Source organism: Protopterus annectens, chromosome 7.part0, assembly GCF_019279795.1.
Source record: "Protopterus annectens isolate FY-2018-M chromosome 7.part0, PAN1.0, whole genome shotgun sequence".
NCBI classification, from domain to species: domain Eukaryota; kingdom Metazoa; phylum Chordata; order Ceratodontiformes; family Protopteridae; genus Protopterus; species Protopterus annectens.
In genome coordinates, this window is record NC_056739.1 from 512,229,543 (window position 1) to 512,249,124 (window position 19,582).

At 40.1% G+C, this 19,582-nt stretch overlaps 1 protein-coding gene across 2 annotated transcripts in view; it reads right to left on the minus strand.

Annotated features, from left to right (window-relative positions):
* LOC122806576 (uncharacterized protein C6orf132-like) overlaps positions 1-19,582 on the minus strand; it is a 565,156-nt gene that overhangs the window by 40,875 nt on the left and 504,699 nt on the right. For both annotated transcript variants that reach the window (XM_044077114.1, XM_044077113.1), the window contains exon 3: positions 7,357-7,444. In XM_044077114.1, coding sequence (XP_043933049.1) covers positions 7,357-7,444 — 88 coding nt within the window. The remainder of the gene's footprint in view (positions 1-7,356; positions 7,445-19,582) is intronic.

The window sequence follows — 19,582 nt, forward strand, 5'->3', positions numbered from 1 at the left end:
CACCATAATAGATTCCCCAGCTAGCTACAAGATGGGCAAATACCCTAGGAGTACCACAGAGGGGAAGGAGGGTGGGTAATCCTGACTGCAGATGCATACCTCTCGGACATCTACATTTATGGTAGGTACAAAACTGTACTATGTCCTTCAAGGATGCATCTGCAGTCCTAACAAATGGGTAGAATACCATAGCCAAACTGGGGAGGAGGCACTAAGGAGGCACTAAGAGTTTTATGGTGTAGTTAAGATCCCTTGCAAAACAGCAGTGGCAAAACCTGCTCGATCTGGAGTATAAAGGCAGATTATAATGCTTGGCAAATGTATGCAAGGAGCTCCAAGTAGCAGCCTCTAAAATGTCTTTGGTAGCCACTCCTCGTAAGAAAGCTGTAGTAGTGGCTGTAGCCCTTGTGGAGTGAGGTCTGATGTTTTCTGGAGTTGCCTTTCCATGAAAAGAGTAACAGAATCTAATGCAATTTCCTATCCATTTTGAGATTGTCTGTTTTGAAATTGCTTTTCCTTCCATTCCTGTTGCATATGCTACCAGAAGTTGGTCAGTTTTTCTATTGTTCTTGGTTCTGTCCAGGTAGTAACGCAATTGTCTGTGTACATCCAAGGTATGCAACAGTCTTTCCCCCCTGTTCTGCGGGTTGGGGTAGAATGCTGGTAGGTGTATTGTTTGGTTTAATGAAACCCTGGAGACCACCTTTGGCATAAAGGTAGGATTAGTTCTCAAGGACACTCTATCCCGATGGAAGATAAGGAAGGGCTGTACTGCCATTAATGCCTGTAATTCAGAAACCCTTCTAGCTGAAGTGATTGCAAGCAGGAATGCAGTTTTCCAAGATAAGTACTGTAATTCTGCTGTTGCTGCTGGTTCAAAAGGGGGTAGTGTCAATTTTTCTAACACAAAGTTCAAGTCCCAAGTAGGCAATGGTGGTTTCCTTGGTGGCTTTACATTTTTAATTCCTCTGAGGAACTGCCTGAGTAGAGGTTGAGAAAAGACTGGAGGATCCATGTTGTATTCTGCTGAAATTGCTGATGCATGAATCTTAATGGAGGAGTATGACAGACCATTGTGGAAAAGCTCTGCTAAGTATTCCAGGATGTTAGCTATGTTTGGCAAAGATGCCTCCACTCCTTTTGTTGCACTCCAAATGAGATATCTTTTCCATTTTGCTGAATAAGTTTTCCTTGTTGAGGGTCTGTGAGCCTCCAAGATAATGTCTTTAACCCTTTGAGATAAATCTGGGTTATTTTTCCTTATGTAATGTTCCAAGCCGTTAGCTGCAGTGTTTTCAAGTTTGGATGCAAGATTTTGAATTTGTTCTGTGTTAGCAGTAGAGGCAGTAGAGGTAGAGGCCATGAGTGTTCCCGGGACATACTCCTCAGAAGCGGGTACCAATGTTGCCTCGGCCAATCTGGAGCAATCAAGATGATCCTCGGGTGGTCCTCTTTGATCTTCAGTAGCACTTTGTGCATCAAAGGAAGAGGTGGGAATGCATATGCTGTCAGGTTTTCCCAACTGAAGGATAGGGAGTCCACCTTCCAAGCAAGTGGGTGGTATGTCCTTGTGCAGAATTTTTCCAATTGGTGGTTGTGTGGGGATGCGAACAGGTCTATTTCTGGTTGTCCCCATTTCCTTGTGATGGTTCTGAAGATGTCTGGATGCAGCATCCATTCGTGGGCATCCGTGGTGGTCCTGCTTAAGAAGTCTGCCAGTATATTTTCTTTTCCTGGCACAAATATGGCTTGGAGCTGAATGTTGAGGCTCAGGGCCACATTCCAGAGGTCCATTGCCATCCGGCACAGAGGATATGAATGTGTGCCTCCCTGTTTGTTGATATACCACATAACTGTGGTGTTGTCCGTCCTTATCAGCAAATGACCCTGTTGAAGAAATGGTCTGAAAGTCTGAATTGCTTGTTTTACTGCCAGCATCTCTTTTTGGTTTATGTGTAGGTTCATCTGGTCTTGAGTCCATAAGCCTTGTATGCACTTGTCCACCATGTGTGCCCCCCAACCGAGGTCTGAGGCGTCCGTGGTGATTGTCTGGCTTGGGTGAGGCCTGTGGAAGGGCAGTCCTTTGTTCAATTGACAGGCCTGGGCCCACCACTGGAATTCTTGTTTCAGGCATGGAATTATTGGAATTTGGGTTTCTAGGCTGTGCTTGTGCTGAGACCATAAATTCCTTAGGTACCATTGTAACTTCCTCATATGTAGTCTGGCATGTGGAATTGATATTATGCAGGATGCCATGTAACCCAAGGCTTGCAGGATTTTCCTTGCTGTAAGCTGGTTCTGCGTTGTTAATGCCATGAAATAGAGTGGTAGCTGCTTCTGTTTTTCTGCTGTGAGGAATGCCATCTGGTTTAATGTGTCCAGTTCTGCACCCAGGAAGGTTACCCTTTGGGATGGTATCAGCCCTGACTTTTTTGTGTTGACTGTGTATCCCAGGGCTTGTAGCAGGTGAATAACCTTTTTCAAATCTTTTGTTAATTTGTCTTTGCTGTCCGCTTGTAACAGGCAGTCGTCCAGGTATGGATAAATTTGAATTCCCTGAAGCCTGCAATGAGCAATTACTGATGCCAGGCATTTCGTGAATACTCTGGGCGCAGTAGATAAGCCAAAAGGCAATGCTGAGAATTGATAATGCTCTGATCCTGCAAGAAATCTGAGGTATCTTCTGCAATTTGGTCGTATGGGGACGTGCAGGTATGCCTCCTTGAGATCCAGAGTCACCAGCCAAGACTCCTTGCCCAGCATGGGAAGAAGCTGCTGTAGGGTCAGCATCTTGAATTTTGGAACAATGAGATATGTGTTCAGAGCGGACAGGTCGAGAATAGGTCTCCATTGGTTTTCTTTTCTTGGCACCAGGAAAAGTCTGGAGTAAAATCCTTGCCCTTTTTCCATAGATGGTACCTTCTCTATAGCTCTCATCCTTATTAAGTGGTCTATTTGTAGTAGAGCGTTTGTCTTTTGATTTGGAGGTAGGTTTGGCATTCCTCTCTTCCTTGGTAGAGTATGGAAGTGAAACCTGTAACCTTTGTCTATTGTCTGTAAAATCAATTTGTCTCCTGTAATGTAATGCCAGTTTACTGAAAATAAGGCTAGCTTTCCGCCTAAGGGTGCTACTAGTTGTTCCCTGGTAGGCGGTTTCAGAGCCAAGTCACTGTGATTGTCCTGTGGAAGTGGTAGTGGCTGGACCTGTGGCAGTACTTCGCTGGTTGTTAGGCTGCCACTGACATCCCCTGTAGGCACCTCTGGATTGACCTCTGCCTCTTGGGCGCCTATTCCTGCCTCTCTGTGCTCTGGAGGTGTCTGGAAAGGACCAATTCTTGGAAGGCCAGTTCCTACTAAACCTTGGTGGCTGGACCTGTAAGAAATCCTTGACTGTCTGGACAGATTTTGCTTTCTCTTCCACCTTCTTCAACACTTGCTGTGCAGGGGAGCCAAACAAATTGTGCTTATCCATGGGAGCATCTAGGAGCTTTGATTTTACATGGTCTGGTAAGGACTGCTCTTTTAACCATGCATACCTTCTGATCACTGTACCAGTCATAGCTGATCTAAAGGAAGCCTCCAGTGCATCATAGCCGCATTTTAAGGAATGATTACTGACCTGCTGAAAGTTATGTACCATGTCTTGAAGAGACTTTTGGTCCAAAGGTTCAGGAGAGGACAGATTTTTAGTTAACTGATCTAACATAAATTCCTGATACTGAATCATGTGGAATTGACAGTTTAAGGCCCTAGCCGAAAGAATAGCAGAAGTATAAACTTTTTTACCCCATCTCTCTAAGGCCCTAGATTCCCTTTCAGGGGGGGGGGGGTTGGCAGAGGTAGCTGCTACAGCCTTGGGGCCCTGTGAAATAGTTTCAGGAACTGCCAAAGGAGCCTTATACAAGTGGTAATGTGAGTCCAGCACCCTGTAGTATCTGTCGGGCTTAGCAGGGGCCGGAGGAAGTGAATCAGGAGCAGTACAAGCATCATTAAAAGCATCATCCACAACTGTAAGTACTGGAGGAATGGCTAAAGGCCTATGCTGTGGCAAATGCAAAAAGGTCCTAAGCCTTTTCCTAGAGTCAGAAAAATCCTGGCCCTGCCATTGAAATTGTTCCCTCATAGCATGCAAGGTTTCCCCAAAAGAAAATTCCTCAGGAGGAGAGGCAGAAGGAATGGAGTCTTCTGCATCAGAGTCCTCATATGGAGAGTAAGGGCCTCAGGAGGGTTTGTATTTTCTGAATCATCTGAGGAGTAATCAGTAGAAACTGGCTCAGGGGGCCCTGCTCTAGGCCTCTTCTCTGGAGGGGGGTGAGAGGCCCTGTCAGGGTGAGACTGGGTTCCCCTGATTAAAGAAATGAGATCCTCTGCTAGACTAAGCATTTGAGTACTAGAGCTAGGCCTGTGAGAGGGGGCTTTAGCAGGCACTGCCTTTGAAGATTTAGCTGCTTTAGCCCTGGCAAAAGCCTTAATTGACATGGATGCAGGGGGCCTAGCAGCTCCACGTGCAGGAGTAGATACATCTAGGGGAATAGTATCTGATAAATCCTGAGAAACTGTAAGAGCAGGTGGAATTTCAGTAGCAGATTCAGCCATGCTGGAAGAGGCCTCGGTAGTAGGAGGCATGCTTTCGGCCGAAGGAAGAACCGCAGACTCTGTTTCAGCCGAAACCGAGACACTCGCGGTCGGCTTAACCACGGTTTCGGCCGAAACCGCGGACCGCGAGTGTCGGTCCTTTTCCTTACGCTTTTTGGCTAAATGTGAAGTAGGAGTCTCCGACGGCATGATATAAGCAAAAGCGGAGCCGAAAAACTCCTCTGCAAACTCCGACCGACGTCTAAGTGTCCATCGGTCGAAGGAAGCACAGGCTAGACAAGCTGCTACGTCGTGGTCTGGGCCTAAACAAGGTAGGCAGTAAGAGTGGAAATCTTTATGAGGTATTTGTTTCCCACAAGTTAAACATCGGCTGAGGCAAGAAAGAGTCCCCAACGGGGTACTTAGCTTTTTAGAAGTCTTCGGTAGTAGCAATCTCTGGTTCTGACCGACCGGCACTTGCGAACAGCTTCTGCTTCGGGCGCCACGCGGCAAGAAAGACTGAGGAAAATGGCGTCGGCTGATGCCTTTATACCTGAAGAACTGCAGCTATGACGTTGGGTGAAGTGCGACATCAGCCGAGGCCAGACCCAGACTTTGGAATCCGGCCGACCGAAGGGCTGCCTGAGGCCAGGACAACCCATTTGTTAGGACTGCAGATGCATCCTTGAAGGACATCACCACATTGACAGGGCCTGAGAATATCCCAGGATTCATCTTAAATGGCATGAAACATGATCTAGCAGGACTACTAGAGTCACTTTTTAACCATGGCCTCCAGTAAGGCTTCACGCCACAAAATGAAGATCTGCATATATACCACTGAACAAGGGTGGGCCATCTATGAATCCCTGAAACTACAGACCCATAAGTTTGACTAGTCGCATACGCAAAGCCATGGAAATAAATATTGTGGAAATGATAAATAATGACATAGGAAACCTTCAGACACTAGATCCAACCCAGTTCAGTTTTGTTGAGAAGATCGTGCCTACTCAGTCTGTTAGACTTCAAGAAGGTCACAAAGGCAATGGATGAGGGAAGAAAATAGCGCATACCAACTACCTTGATGTGGCCAAAGCAGACTCAATACCTCACTCGGGCGTTCTAAGCAAACTCATGGAACTGGGTAGAAATCCTTATGTTACACGCTACACAGGCAACTGGCTTTCAGATATGACCCAAGAAGTTAGGATAGGGCAGTCCTCCTTTGCAAAGAGACCAGTACCTAGTGCAGGCCCTCAGGGTTCTATGCTGGGTTCTCTCCTTTCTCGCATCTACTTCTGAGAATTCTAACATTAAGGGTCTCTGGTTGACTAAGTTTGCCGATGATTGCAAACTAGGAGCAGATACAGAACCCCCCCCCCCCCCAAGACACTAATATCCTCCAGAAAGGACTAACGCATATAAATAATGGAAAATGGCGTCGGCTGATGCCTTTATACCCGAAAAACTGCAGCGATGACATCGGGTGAAGTGCGACACCAGCCGAAGCCGGACCCAGACTTTGGAATCCGGCCGACCGAAGGGCTGCCTGACGACAGGGCAACCCATTTGTAAGGACTGCAGATGCATCCTTGAAGGACATCTACCTCATTGACAACATACCCTGAAGAGTGGATCCAGAAGTCAGGGGACTTGGGGACATATGAAGACAGTACTCTGGCTTTCAACCAACATGTTTCTAAGGTAGTAAGGAAATCGCTCTATGTTGCTTAACTTATAAACAAAGGTATGGCATCCAGTTGCAAGAAATTCATTGTTCCATTGTATTTGGCCCTCATCAGACATGTCATTGAGTACAATGCTCCCTTCAGTATGTACCTGACCTGGCACATGCAACAACTGAATGTCCACAGAGGTTCCTCACAAAAAGGATACCGGGGATGAACAACATGTTCTATGAGGATTGCTTCAAAGCCTTAACTGTATAATCTGTCTCCTACAGATTGCTGAGGGGTGATCTATGCCTGGCATACAAGGCATGCTTGGATCCTGCTCTAATGGACCTTCTGCATAACAGCAAGACAAACAACTTCAGAACTATTGATACAGAGACTTAAACTTTGCCTGCCACATAAATAGGAGTTGCTTGAATGACAGATATGCGTTTCAGAACAGGCTTCCCATTCAGGTGAAGCAAAGCCCTTCTTCCCTTACACATTCAGACCAGTAGATGGGAAATCAGAAATTCACCCTTGGTCAGGCAACTATGTTTGTAACAGACTGTAGTAGCCTGTAAATGCTTTAGTGACCATGCACTAACTTACATACAACCATAAAAATTATACCTCTAAAAATAATCTTTAGGCATCAAAAAACTTGCTAGATACATTTGGAAAGCTTGTCTAGGCCTGTAAGGCCCTTGTGGTTGTTAGCCTAGTGTGTACTTATGAACCTATAAAATCTCAAGCTGTACTTCCAAACGGTTTTAGCCACCAACTCAGTTAAATGATGTTCAGTTTAAGATAAAAGAGTCTCATTTCCACCACTTCAAAGCAAAACCTAGTGGCATTTGTATTAGTCAGTAGCATATCGTGTTGCACCAGTTTCCTGCGTGGAGTACCAAAAAGCACACCAAATGCTGGGTTTTTAAAGGAATTTTGAGGAATTTCTCACTCTTCTCACAAGTACTGTACTGTTAACTGCATGTACATTTTTTCTGATGTCAGAAAACAGCAGCCATGAACATACTTGGATATTTCTAGCTTCTCTGCATCTAGTAGTTTAACACCAACAGAAGGAGCAGCAGTCATGCTTTACCTGACTCAGTGTTCCCCGTTGAGTAACTTCTGAGACCATCTGGTATAGAAGGAGTAGGGACATTTAGTCCTTGTGACTCGGTATAAATCTGAAAGACAAAAATAGATGCAATGTGTTTTTAACTTGAAAAAATATCATAGCTGCAAGTTCTGTAATGTTATACAATATTTACTGTATGTTCACAGAAGACCCGATGATATTTATTTATTTTATTAGGAATGAACTGTATGAAATTGAAGAATATCTAATTCAGGTTATTTAAGAAAATGGGATAGTACGTCTTGACTCATTCCAGAGAAATCTGTCACAAAAAAAGTTTTATGCCACACACACAGTGGGACATTTCTTACTGTTTTACTAGCAAATAAATTGTTCAACTGAAATAAATATAACATGGAAGATACTGGTAGCAAAATTCATGTTCTCTAAGTTTTCAGTGTACTGTTATTATGATACAACACGTGTAAAAAGAAGATGTTGCTTGAGTAAGGAGTTTGCTCACCTGAACTACAGGCACTCACTTAAATATTAGTGTAGTGAATTATCAGCATTAGCTGCAGCTACTAAACCTATCAGACTGCTGATAAAAGATGACCTTTGCAAAGTAATATTTGTTGACATTTCCCAGTGTTCTCACTGGAAACACCAATAATAATCCCTGAAAATGAGCCAGTAATTAACCTTGTTAACTAAGTTTTAAAGTCCTCTGTAGTAGAACTTGTACTAAAGCAAGAAGACGAAGAAGCATGTCAGAATATTCTTAGATTCAAAGGTCATACAAAGTGAATTTAAATCATGCATTTAAAGGTATTAAGAGTGTTAACTAGAGCAAAAAGCACATTTGATATCATATGAACTGGCAAAGCACAATCATGCATTAATATACATTTCAAACAGCTTTGAACGCTAAGTTGGTAACTAATGCCTATCTCTATCACAGATACCTACTACTGGAGAGTTTTTAAATATCTATGACTGAAGTTACCTGACAAATGCTGTCTTCACACCCTAGATATACTATGGCCTAACTGCAAATTTTCCGATATTAAATAAAATATTACTGCTCCAAAATATTCGCTTTCCACAACTGCCAAAGGGGAAAAAAAAAACTTCGATAGACATGTAAACAGTGTGTCTTGATTCGGGAACTTGCTCATCCACACAGGATGCCTAAAAGATGTTTGGAAATATGTTGTGCAGATGTTTCTCTACTTTGCCAGGCCCAGGATCAATCTGGTTGGATCCCCTTATGTATCTGAAGTGGAAATGTCTTTGTTCTTTTGCTTGAAAATAAGACAAGTACTATTGTTAACAATGCCAAAACTGATTATTAAAAATATAATGCATGTGCCTCAATGATTCCTTCCATACACCCTATCTCTACACATTACCTCAAATTCTATTATATGCAAAGTGTTGCTAAACGGGGAAAAAAGGACAAGGGAGTATCTGTGAGCGTCTGCCTAACCTAGTAACTTGAAATTATCCAGTGAACATTCCAATGGCAATCTTACTGCAACAAATCCAGTAAAAGCTAAGTGAGATTAGATAACTAAACTGCCCTCCGGATTCTCTCACAAGAACCTTTTCTCTAGAAATGTACATGGGTGAATAAGGTGCCATTGTTCAATGACAAGGTCTGTAGTACAGAAGGTCTGAACTTTGAGAAATAATATTCCACATTTACTGAAAGTATTTCTAAGATCTTAACAAATAGTGGTACATCATTTAGATTAATGATGTCTTGGTTAAGATACTTTCTGGCTCTCCACCAAGACTGTACAGAAACTCCAAGTCTGATGGATTATCTGGTCTGTTTGGGCACTTTTGTGTCTTTGACTACCAAGAGCTTAGGGCAACCTATTTTTAAGAGCTGCCTAGGCTGTCCCGTTAGACACATAGCCTCTGCCTGAAACATTATTGGATTGAATTTCAATGTTAAGGAACATTGGGGGTGTTGTAACTTTTGAGTTGTGTGTGCATTAAGTAGTCCATGTAATACAAGTTGTTTTGATTACAGAGGCTGGGTACATTTCAATTACCATGCACTGCAGTTACAAAGTCACCACAGAAAAAGAATCATGATTTATCTTTCTACAGTTTCACTACAGAATAATATAGCAATAACCCATGCCTGGGTGTGGGTAATGCGGGATTTACCCATGGTTGGTGTGGTTCTCCCTCGGGACCAAACAAAGACAACCATGGGTAAATCCCGCATTACCCACACCCAGAAGTGGGTTATTGCAATTATACTATGACATTATTTAAGAAAAGAAATAATTACTTTTCTTAAATAATGGCATTGTATAATGTTTGCTGCCCTTCCGCAGCTGGCTGGTATCCGCAGCAGTTCTGATGTACTGCACATGCCTACGCAGTACATCAGAGCTGTGGCCAAAAGCAATGGAGAAAGCAAGATCTCCATTGCTTTTTACTGTTTTGCTATGTTAAATGGGTTTAACATAGTGAGACAGCTTTAAAATAAGCAACGGAGATCGTTGCTTATTTTAAAGCTGTCTCACTATGTTAAACCCATTTAACATAGCAAGACAGGTTTAAAAAAAAAAAAGCAACGGAGAAAGCAAGATCTCCATTGCTTTTTTACACACTGTGTCGCTATGTTAAAGGAGTTTAACATAGCGTGACAGCTTTAAAAAAAGCAATGGAGATCTCCATTGCTTTTTTTAAACCTGTGTCGCTATGTTAAACTCCTTTAACATAGCGAGACAGTGTTTTAAAAAACACTTACACTAATGGAAAAAGTCCAGGCGACCGGACCTTTTTCCATTAGTATAAGTCGATTTTTCCATTAGTATAAGTCGATTTACAATGTGCACGCTGACCAATCAGCGTGCACGTTTTGGAATATTAATGGGGGGGGGTCATGGTATAATTAGCTAGTTGTATCTAGATGTCTTAAGATCTGTTTTCATGTAGAAATGTTGACATTTCAAAATACATTTGGTTGAGGTACTAGTTCATTCTAATATGTTAGTGAAGATTATGTTTTACTTTTATTCAGTTTGACTTTTGCTATTGAAGTGAATTTCTTAACATCCTTGCCTCAGCACATAATGACCTATTTAGTATCAGACACCCAATCATAATCCTCTTACTGGACCTGTGCGTCATTAACAATAATATGCAGCCAATAGAAATTATGGCAAAAACTACAAAAGAACTTACTGCCTGCTGTAATATTGGTTTTCTATAGGAAACCTGTTAGTATGTCTGTGGATTAGATATCTGTCATGTCTTAAAAGATGTCACTGAAATTACCAATACCCTCTTTCACAGTCACAATACAGTACCACCTTCTTGCCATGCAATAATGAACATAAAGTGCGTTTGAAAAAGGAATTTATTATAAATGTAAGATAGCTTTAGTAAATATATAGAACATGTAAAATTCAGAAACATAATATAAGATTATTATAACACTATTAAATATCAAATCCTTTACAATTTGAAATATGCCTCATGTACTCCATCTAACTTTCCTATCTAGATGTTTATAGCCTCTAGCTTCCCAAAATTCTCAAAAAACAGGCATCCACTTGAACATTAGTTTTCATACACTTATTCTTATCAGCTCTTTTGTTATAAACTAATTAAAGCAAGATTACAGCATCATATTAATGTGAAATTATCTTCAAAGTAACTAGAAATGTATGCTGTGAATAGTGAACAGTGTTACTTTTGCTGCAATACAAAATTGTGTTTTTTATCCTTTTAGAAAGCAGCAATACAAATTTAGAAAGGTAAAGACAGCAAAGATAAAAAACATTGAAATTGATTATTCAGCCATTTTTATAAAGGGGGCTAGTTATACTTTAATTCTAAGTCCCTGTTATTTTACTTTGCCCCTTGTCCCATTTCTGGTGTTCATATTATGGGACTACAATCAAATGTGTTACATATAAAACAAAATAAAATATTATTTACTATTAAAATTTACTTGACAGACTGCGGTGATCTGCAATTGCTTATCCTCAAAGATATATGATGGTATTCTGCTAAAATCCAAACAAAACTAAAATTTGATTAAAGAACCAGGACAGCAAAATACAGAGTTTCATAATATCTGACATTAAAGCTCCCTTTCTCTGAATTTCAGTATTCTTAAAGCGTGTGTGGCACCATTATGTTATACAGATTAATGCACAGGAAAGGATTTCTAATTTGTTTGGGTTTAATGGTTATTGTACACCTACTTCTCAAGATTGCTTCTGAATCAGCTAGCATCAACAGATACCAGCATGACAGACATCAAAACATCCAGACCTGAGAAAAAACATTAAAAAATATATAACACTCCATTGAAAATGGGCTCATTCGGTCCAATGGATTATCCTGGTAAACAAACTTCAAATAAATAAATAAATAAACAAAGAGAGAAGTTGTAATCTTGGTTTGAAGGAAATGCATATTCCCTTCCCCTAAATTTAAAATTTCTCACATCGCAGTCACATGCACAAAAAATATAATTCCATTCACCACAAGCAAAAATACCTCTATTATGCAGATCATATCCCCACTCTGTAACCCATAAGTATCATTCACTCAGTATTTTATTCTCTCTGTCTCTTTTGTAGACACACACACACACAACTTATATTACCCACAGGGTATTCTTGGCAACAAGCTCCCTGATGGCCAGTAGACCTTATTGAAAAAAAGGTGTGCTGATATTTCTAAACATCCCATTATCCCAAACCCTATAACGCTTCTGGGATGGCATTAATTATAACACTAGATTGAGAAATAAAAAGTTATGAAGTATGGATGAAGGGAATCTTTCTTACATCAGAGCTTTTTTGCCCTCATCTGAGGTCATAGAGTTTTTTGCAAGATATAGAACTCAAATACCTTAAAATCGTACAATGAACCTAATGAAAAAAATCAGACTTCAGTAGAAGCACCAGCAGTAATAAAACCATTATTCATGGTTCAGAAGACAAAGACATTTTTAGATGCAAGCTTTGCATCTAGCTGAGTTAATTTCACATGGGGAAAGGGCTTCCAGAATTAAAGTACTGCAAGCACAGTTTTTACATTCATAACGTACGCTAACTAGGATTGTACCTTTAATGCTGGAAGCTTTTTTCACTATAAAGTAGGCAATCTTCTTTTAAGGGTATTTGTCCTCCATCACCATTCATAGCAAGTCTGCAAAAGCATCCTTTCCCAAAAACAACGTTCATCAACCAAAATTCAGTCTAAGAACCAAAACTGCAGCTACTTTATCTTCAGCATTTCCACACGAACAGAGTACCAGATACTCAACCAAGATTTCTGCAGGAGGCAAGCTGCATATTCCTCCTTTTACCCCCTGCATCCCCCTCTGACTTAATACTCCAGCAGCTAAAAAGACCGTTAGACTTCCGAGAAAACAGGAATGTTCATTTATGAAAAAAAAAAAATCAAATCTTACTACTTTTCTGTTGCTACACAACCTCAAACATGCATTTACCAAATGGAGCATAACATAGTGAACTTTTGAAAATCAGTACCCAAGTACTGCAAATTTAAGGGAAAACATTTAAATAACAGCATACAGCTTAGAGAATGCTACAAGGTAAATACATCTATTAAGTAGTACAATCTTACATAATCAACGTGATAGAAATATGCATAATAATGTCGCAGTCAGTTACAGTAGCATTAACGGGGATGAAATCAAACAGGCACTGCAGACCTATACTTCTCTAAAACCAGGATTACTAAGTGTTGCTTGAGCTAACCTTATTAAAAATCAACAATAACGTAACCATTTCTAAAGCTGTAATGCAAGAACAGGTTCTTCCTTTATAACATATGCCATGCACATATGCAATTTTCCTTTAAATACATCAGTATCTCTAAATACTGATCAGTCTGTTAAATACTGATTCTGTAATGCTTCAGAAGAAAGCTCTTTGTCTCTTTTGTTTGTTTAAATACCTTTATTGAGTTATTACTTAAGACGTAGGCAAACATAACATTTATATAAAAGAAAAACAAACCATATGAACATGTTCCTAGTAACAAACATTATACATCGCATGTGTTTTTTTTTTTTTTTTGTAAAACAATCATTCCAACATAGCTCAATTCCTGGCTTCCTTTAAATCTTACTTGTCCTCTGAAACATTATTCTGCATGTATTGTTCCCACAATTTCTGTTTTTGTTTTCTTTCTAACTTGCTCCTGCCCTTTTCTAATGATCTCACTTCCAGTTCTTTTATCTGTGTTATAATATTCAGTCCTTCAAATACAATTGGTTTAGATTTTGATTTCCATTTTCTAGTAATTTTTTTTTGGAAGTCACCAGGGTTAAACTTATAAGGCCTTACTAGGTTTAGGCAATTCAGGTACTGTATCTCAGCTCAAAAAAATCATAACTCATTACATTACCAAAGCATATGTTACCAGTTACCTATTCCTCCCCTATCACACCTCCAACATTTTCCATCTACCCGAGGAAAAAGTCTTTGGAGTCTGCTTGGGATATAACAATTCCTATGCAAATGCTTTCAAGCAAAAATCCTAAATCTTCTAGATTTTGTTGCTGGTTTGGGAGCCGTACATATGCTCTCTCATTGTTTCCTTGTGAAATTATTATCCAGTCTCTTTCTTTCCAGTCTTTTCTAACCTCCTCTGACTGATTCCTCTCTCCTCCTCTGTTAATCATATTTCTGTATATAAGTCAAAGTTGCTGCGCTTCTTTCTTACCTCTTACAACATGGAGTACAGCATTATTTAACAGACAGAAACATTTACAGTTTGCTAAGAAACTACATGCAACCAAAACTTATCCGCACTGCATGATAACTTGTATGGTACAAGGCATGTTATTTTAAAAATCAGTTTGCAATGTATAATCTGCTAACAAGTTGGACTGAGGTAGAATGTGGTTTGGAACTAGTCTCAACTTTTTGGATTCCATCACTATGTCTTTCAAATCACAATCTCACAGAAAATGTAATGAGCATGTTACTATAATGAAAAGCATGGCACTATGTAAACTATATTCTTAATTAAAACATTTTGTTACAGTAACCTCATAGCCTCAGAAAGCAAGTCGCTGCAGCAGCCTGACATTTATGTGACTGGCCATTGTGCATTGGCAGTGCAGAGCAATATTGCCAAAAAACACTTTCAACACACTTGGACTTGGTTATTTTCCTCTCTGCTGTGTGATCATGGAGTTGGTATATGTAGGTTGGGGGGTAGGGATACTTGCCCCCTTACAAAAACACTGTGTATCACCATAAGTGGTTTTCATTATATTGTTTCATATTAATGACACTCACTCTAATTACCTTTGAGAAATTAACACAAGTCTGATCATGCCACAACCTGCAGCGTATCCTTATCAGATAAAGGCTTCACCTAAACAGGTAAGCATCTACAGCTTTTTTTATAAGGAGGCACAGAATCCTCAGATTTCTAGTGTTTTTGTACTTTTTCTGTTTAGATGTACATTTGACACCCTCCAACACAAACTTATCTAAACTTACCTGTTAGGGGAGGTGAAAAACCTTGACATTAAGCTTTGCAAACTGATTTCTGTGCAGTCACATTTACTAAACAAAACAGATGGAATGTTCCGTGCCTGGGTGTAGTCGGTTACTAAATCTATGCTGATGCCTACTGTAGACTTTAAATTCCTTGAAGTGTCATTAGCACTACGTAGAACACTAATCATAAAATATGGCTTTATCCGCATTTTATGTTGTGCTGTTAAGAGCACACTGTATCTATAAATGAGTACATGTTTTTTAATCAGAAATATCGTGTACTGCTGCAGGTTCATACAAATTAAATATAATTTAAATAACCAAAAATGTGGTAATAGCTCAATTTTACTTTTATTATCTCTGCAACTTGCCATAAATGCTTAGACACATGTTCATGATCATTGTGTCAGTGGTGGAATCTAACAGAGTCTGTGACAAGACATATCGACTGTTAACAGGTGATTCTGAACTTGTACAAATTCTTAAGCTTTAACTATACTGCTGTCCATGCTGTCCATTAAAGAAACTGCATTACACACAAACGATAAGATGAAGTACTTGATATAGGAGTTTTGTATTGCCCTTTAGTTTCTATATGTGACAACACAACTGTGTATAATGATAACCAGATTAGACATGACAGCTGAACTGAACTCACTGTATCTGCTGAAACTTTAATATACTGATAACTACTAGGATTCAAATTATCTAGCCCCAAAGTATAGCTGCGAACAACTCCTGGAAATCATTTTGTTTAACATGTTAATACAATTTTATTAAATTTAAAACATACTTAAGTATTGCATTGCATAATTTAAAAGAAGCATTAGTAGAGATAGTCATTGCAACATATACACATGGTATGTGCCTTACTGTAATCAGTTATATTTACTGTCCATGGCCTTCAATTTTTTACCTCCCAGAGGTAACATTTACTGAATTCTGATCATGAAGTTAACTTGCAATCCCCTTCCTTCTTGAAATTTAATAGTTAGAGATTGTAAGCAAATGAAAGTAGATTAATACTTTTTGTGGGAAAAACAGGATTTCATATAACAAATCATGCCTCTTTTGAAATACAATGCCATTTATGTTATTTATTTACATCTTTAGGAAAACAAAAATCATGTTGTCTGTTTTGTGCATCCACACTATTATAATGAGAAAAGCACATTAGTGTGCACATTACATTATGCAGAAAATGATACAGATTTAAAGAATGCTATGAACACATTTGAATGAACAGTATCTGCAAATGAACCGAGAGGTGCTTCCAGATGTAGCATAATCTCAGTAAGCCACAATATAGGAAAGTGGCTCATGGCAATACAGACTGCTGCCCCGATTTTTAATATGCTTTGTGTTCCTTAGCTGCTCATTAAAGCTTTGTCAGTTGGCCTTCAGAAAGCTTGACCACACTATCACACATCTCCTTCCCAGTCAGAAAAACTGGTCTTGGACATACCATGTCCTTGTCCTCGCACTACACTGCTTTGATCTGTTTTAAAAGACAAGGCTCGTATTCTTACATTAGATTACACTGTCTTTATCAGACTGAAGTCAGAATTAAATTAGATGAAAGCGCTCACGTTCATTTGCGTTTCCTGACCTCATTTGTTATACCATTGATTCCTTTAATTTATTAAAGAAAATCAGAGCCATTTCTGTCGCATATACGATGAAATACAGTAACAAAAATTAATTACATTCAAGTGGAGAAATTTGAGGAGAGTACAGCATCCAAAATTATTCTAACCAAATGCTAAAGAAGTGATAGAATACTGGGTGATGAAATAATAAAGATTATGCATTTAGAACTCAGACAGATCACATCAGCCGAATTTTTATCCCCAAAACTGGTTTGCACAGAAATTTCAATACAGTAATTTGAACTACAGTAATTTTTTTCTCACTTTCAGTTCAGACAAAAAAAATGAAAATGTCCTTATACCCCACTCCCTGAGCAGAGCAAATTGTTATAGAATAATTCAGAGGTGAAACAAGTACAACAGCTATGAATGGGAAGGTACAGAATACAAAGAGGAGCAGAAGGAGTAGTCTTCCATTACTCTCATGATGAGCCTCACTTCTATAATGACAAAAAAAGTGGAAGAGTATTAACTTTTTCCTCACAACTTTATAAGCAATGCCATCTGTACTCCATACATAGGTTCATAGGTAGGTACTAGGCTATTGGCCCTAGGGCCTAAAGAAGCCTAGCCAAAAAGGTACCATGGCTTTCACCATCCAAGAAAATTATTTTCCTGTGCCACTGTTGAGCAGAGCCACAGAAGTGATCCCCGGGGTGAATTTCCTATTTCCCATCCAATTATCAAGATTTTTCTTGAGGAGTGCTAATGAGGAGCTTTGTTTGACATAGATAGGTAGTTTGTTCCAGAGTATGGGGAGTCACTGGGACAGGAATCTATCCCTCCAGCATATTCTGTTTATTGTGGTGACCAGGCTTAGGTTTCTAGAGCGTGTAGCTCGGAGGGATTGGGATTTCTTTAAGTGGAGCATGTCCAACAGCTCTGGGTTTGACACAGCTTTGTATGTTAGGCAGAGATTGCCTCTGAGTAGATGATATGCGACAGAGTAAAACTTGAAACGGTCTGTGTAGGGCATCTGTTTGAGGCTGGTAATCATCTTTGTGAAGTATTTCTGCGGCCTTTCCAGTTGTTGTAGATGTCCTGTGAGTTACATATCAAAAGGGGCATTGTACTCTATAATGGGTCTAATGAGTGATGGGTAGAGGGAACAATGACCTCTTTTTTCCTGGATGAGAAACCTTTTGTGATCAGGTGTGCTACGTAGGAGGATTTCTACTGTAGCAATGTGATTATCAAAGGAGAGACTACTGTCCACCTGTGTCGCAAGATCTCTTATACTTTCAGTGTTAAGTAGACTACCACCTATGCGGTAGTTCATGGGTACAGAGTTTTTACCAAAGAGGATGACAATGCACTTTTTGGCATTGAGCTTGAGGCCATGGCTTTGACACCAGACATCTGTCTCAGTGAGGCCCTTTTGTAGGATGTCCACATCGTTAGGAGTTTCAATTATGGCTCCTAGTTTGCAGTCATCTGCGAACTTTGTTAGCCAAAGACCTTCTGTGTTAGCCTGTACTTCAGACAAGTAGATACCAAACAGGAGAGGTCCCAGGATTGAACCCTGTGGTACTCCACTTGTCACTGGTCTGAAGTTGGATTTGGAGTCTGCTACTTTCACAGTGTGGGTTCTGTCAGTGAGCCAGTTGGCAACCCATCTTGTGACACAGGGATTTATACCTAGTTTAGTGAGTTTATCTATAATTCCAGAGTGGGGGATGGTGTCAAAAGCCTTGGCAAGATCTAGATAGGCTGTGTGAACCACCTTACCCTTGTCTACAGCTTTGGTGACTGCTTCAAAGAAGTCTATTGGGTTTAGGAGACATGATCTGCCTTTTACAAACCCGAACTGGGTAGTGTCCAGAGTTTGGAGATTACCAATGGCTTTGTTTATAAGTTCCATGATGATATGTTCCATGGCTTTGCAGACCAGGCTTGCAAGGCTAATGCATTGTAATAATAATAATAATAATTGCATGGTAGTTCCGGGGGTCTATGGTGGCTCCCCCTTTGTGGAGTGGGATAACTGTCACTGTGCGCCATTCAGTGGGCACAAAGCCTGAGACAAGGCTGTGATTGAACATGGTACTTAGGTGGGGTGCCAGTTCGTTCTGTAGTTCGTGTAGAACACAGCCTGGGATGTTGTCAGGTCCCATGGATGCTGTGTTCTTGGCTTTGGAGAGTGTGTTTTTTACCTGTGCAGCTGTGATTACAGGAACTTTGCAGTCTTCCGGTATAGAGATGGGTCCTTTAGGGGGTGAGAGGGGGGGTAAAGTTAGCACTGAACCTATCTGCCAGGATGTTGGCAATATCAGTTGGTTCTGTATATTTAGTGCCATTGTGCTGTAACTCAGAGCAGATCTGAGTGTTGCCATTGAGATTCTTGACATAGCTATAGAATGCTTTGTGGTTGTCTTTAGAATCAGTGGCGATTTTGTTTTCGTAACTAGCTTTGGAGGATTTTATGAGGGATCTCAGCTTCTTACTGAGGCTGACTAGGGAGTTCCTCCAATCATGGGATTTTACTCTTTTTTGCAACAGTTTCTTTCTTCTGTTGTAGAGTTTGTTTATGGCAGGGGACCACCAAATTGACTTAATTTTTTTGGAGACTAGCATCTTGGTTCTGTTAGGGATAGCACGATCCATACTCTCGTGTAAGTGCTTATAAAGTGTGTTTGTGTAGGATTCAGCAGTCGTACCTCTATTGTCTGTCTGCATGGGTGTCGCGAAGTTTGCCAATTCTGTCTTAAGAATATTGAAGTTGGCTTTGGAGAAATTCTTTACGGTAGTTTCCCTAGTGGGGGGGTGGGGGTGGGATGCGAATGTCTAGGGTGATTAGCTTGTGGTCGGATCTGACCAATGAGGAATTGACCTTTGGTGTGGAACACCGGTCAACCATGTTGGTAATGCTATGTTCTATAAAGCATATGTCTGCAATGTCTCCAGTCTAAATATGAAAGACAATAGAGCAGAACAGGTTTCTGCTTTGTAATACTACAGATTTTATATTAGTAAAATGGATTATACTAATGCATCATTTGCCAAGAGTTCAGACAATGTGACATAGCTTTTTAAAGTTTTAATTTATATTCAGAAGCATCTGTGAAAAACAAA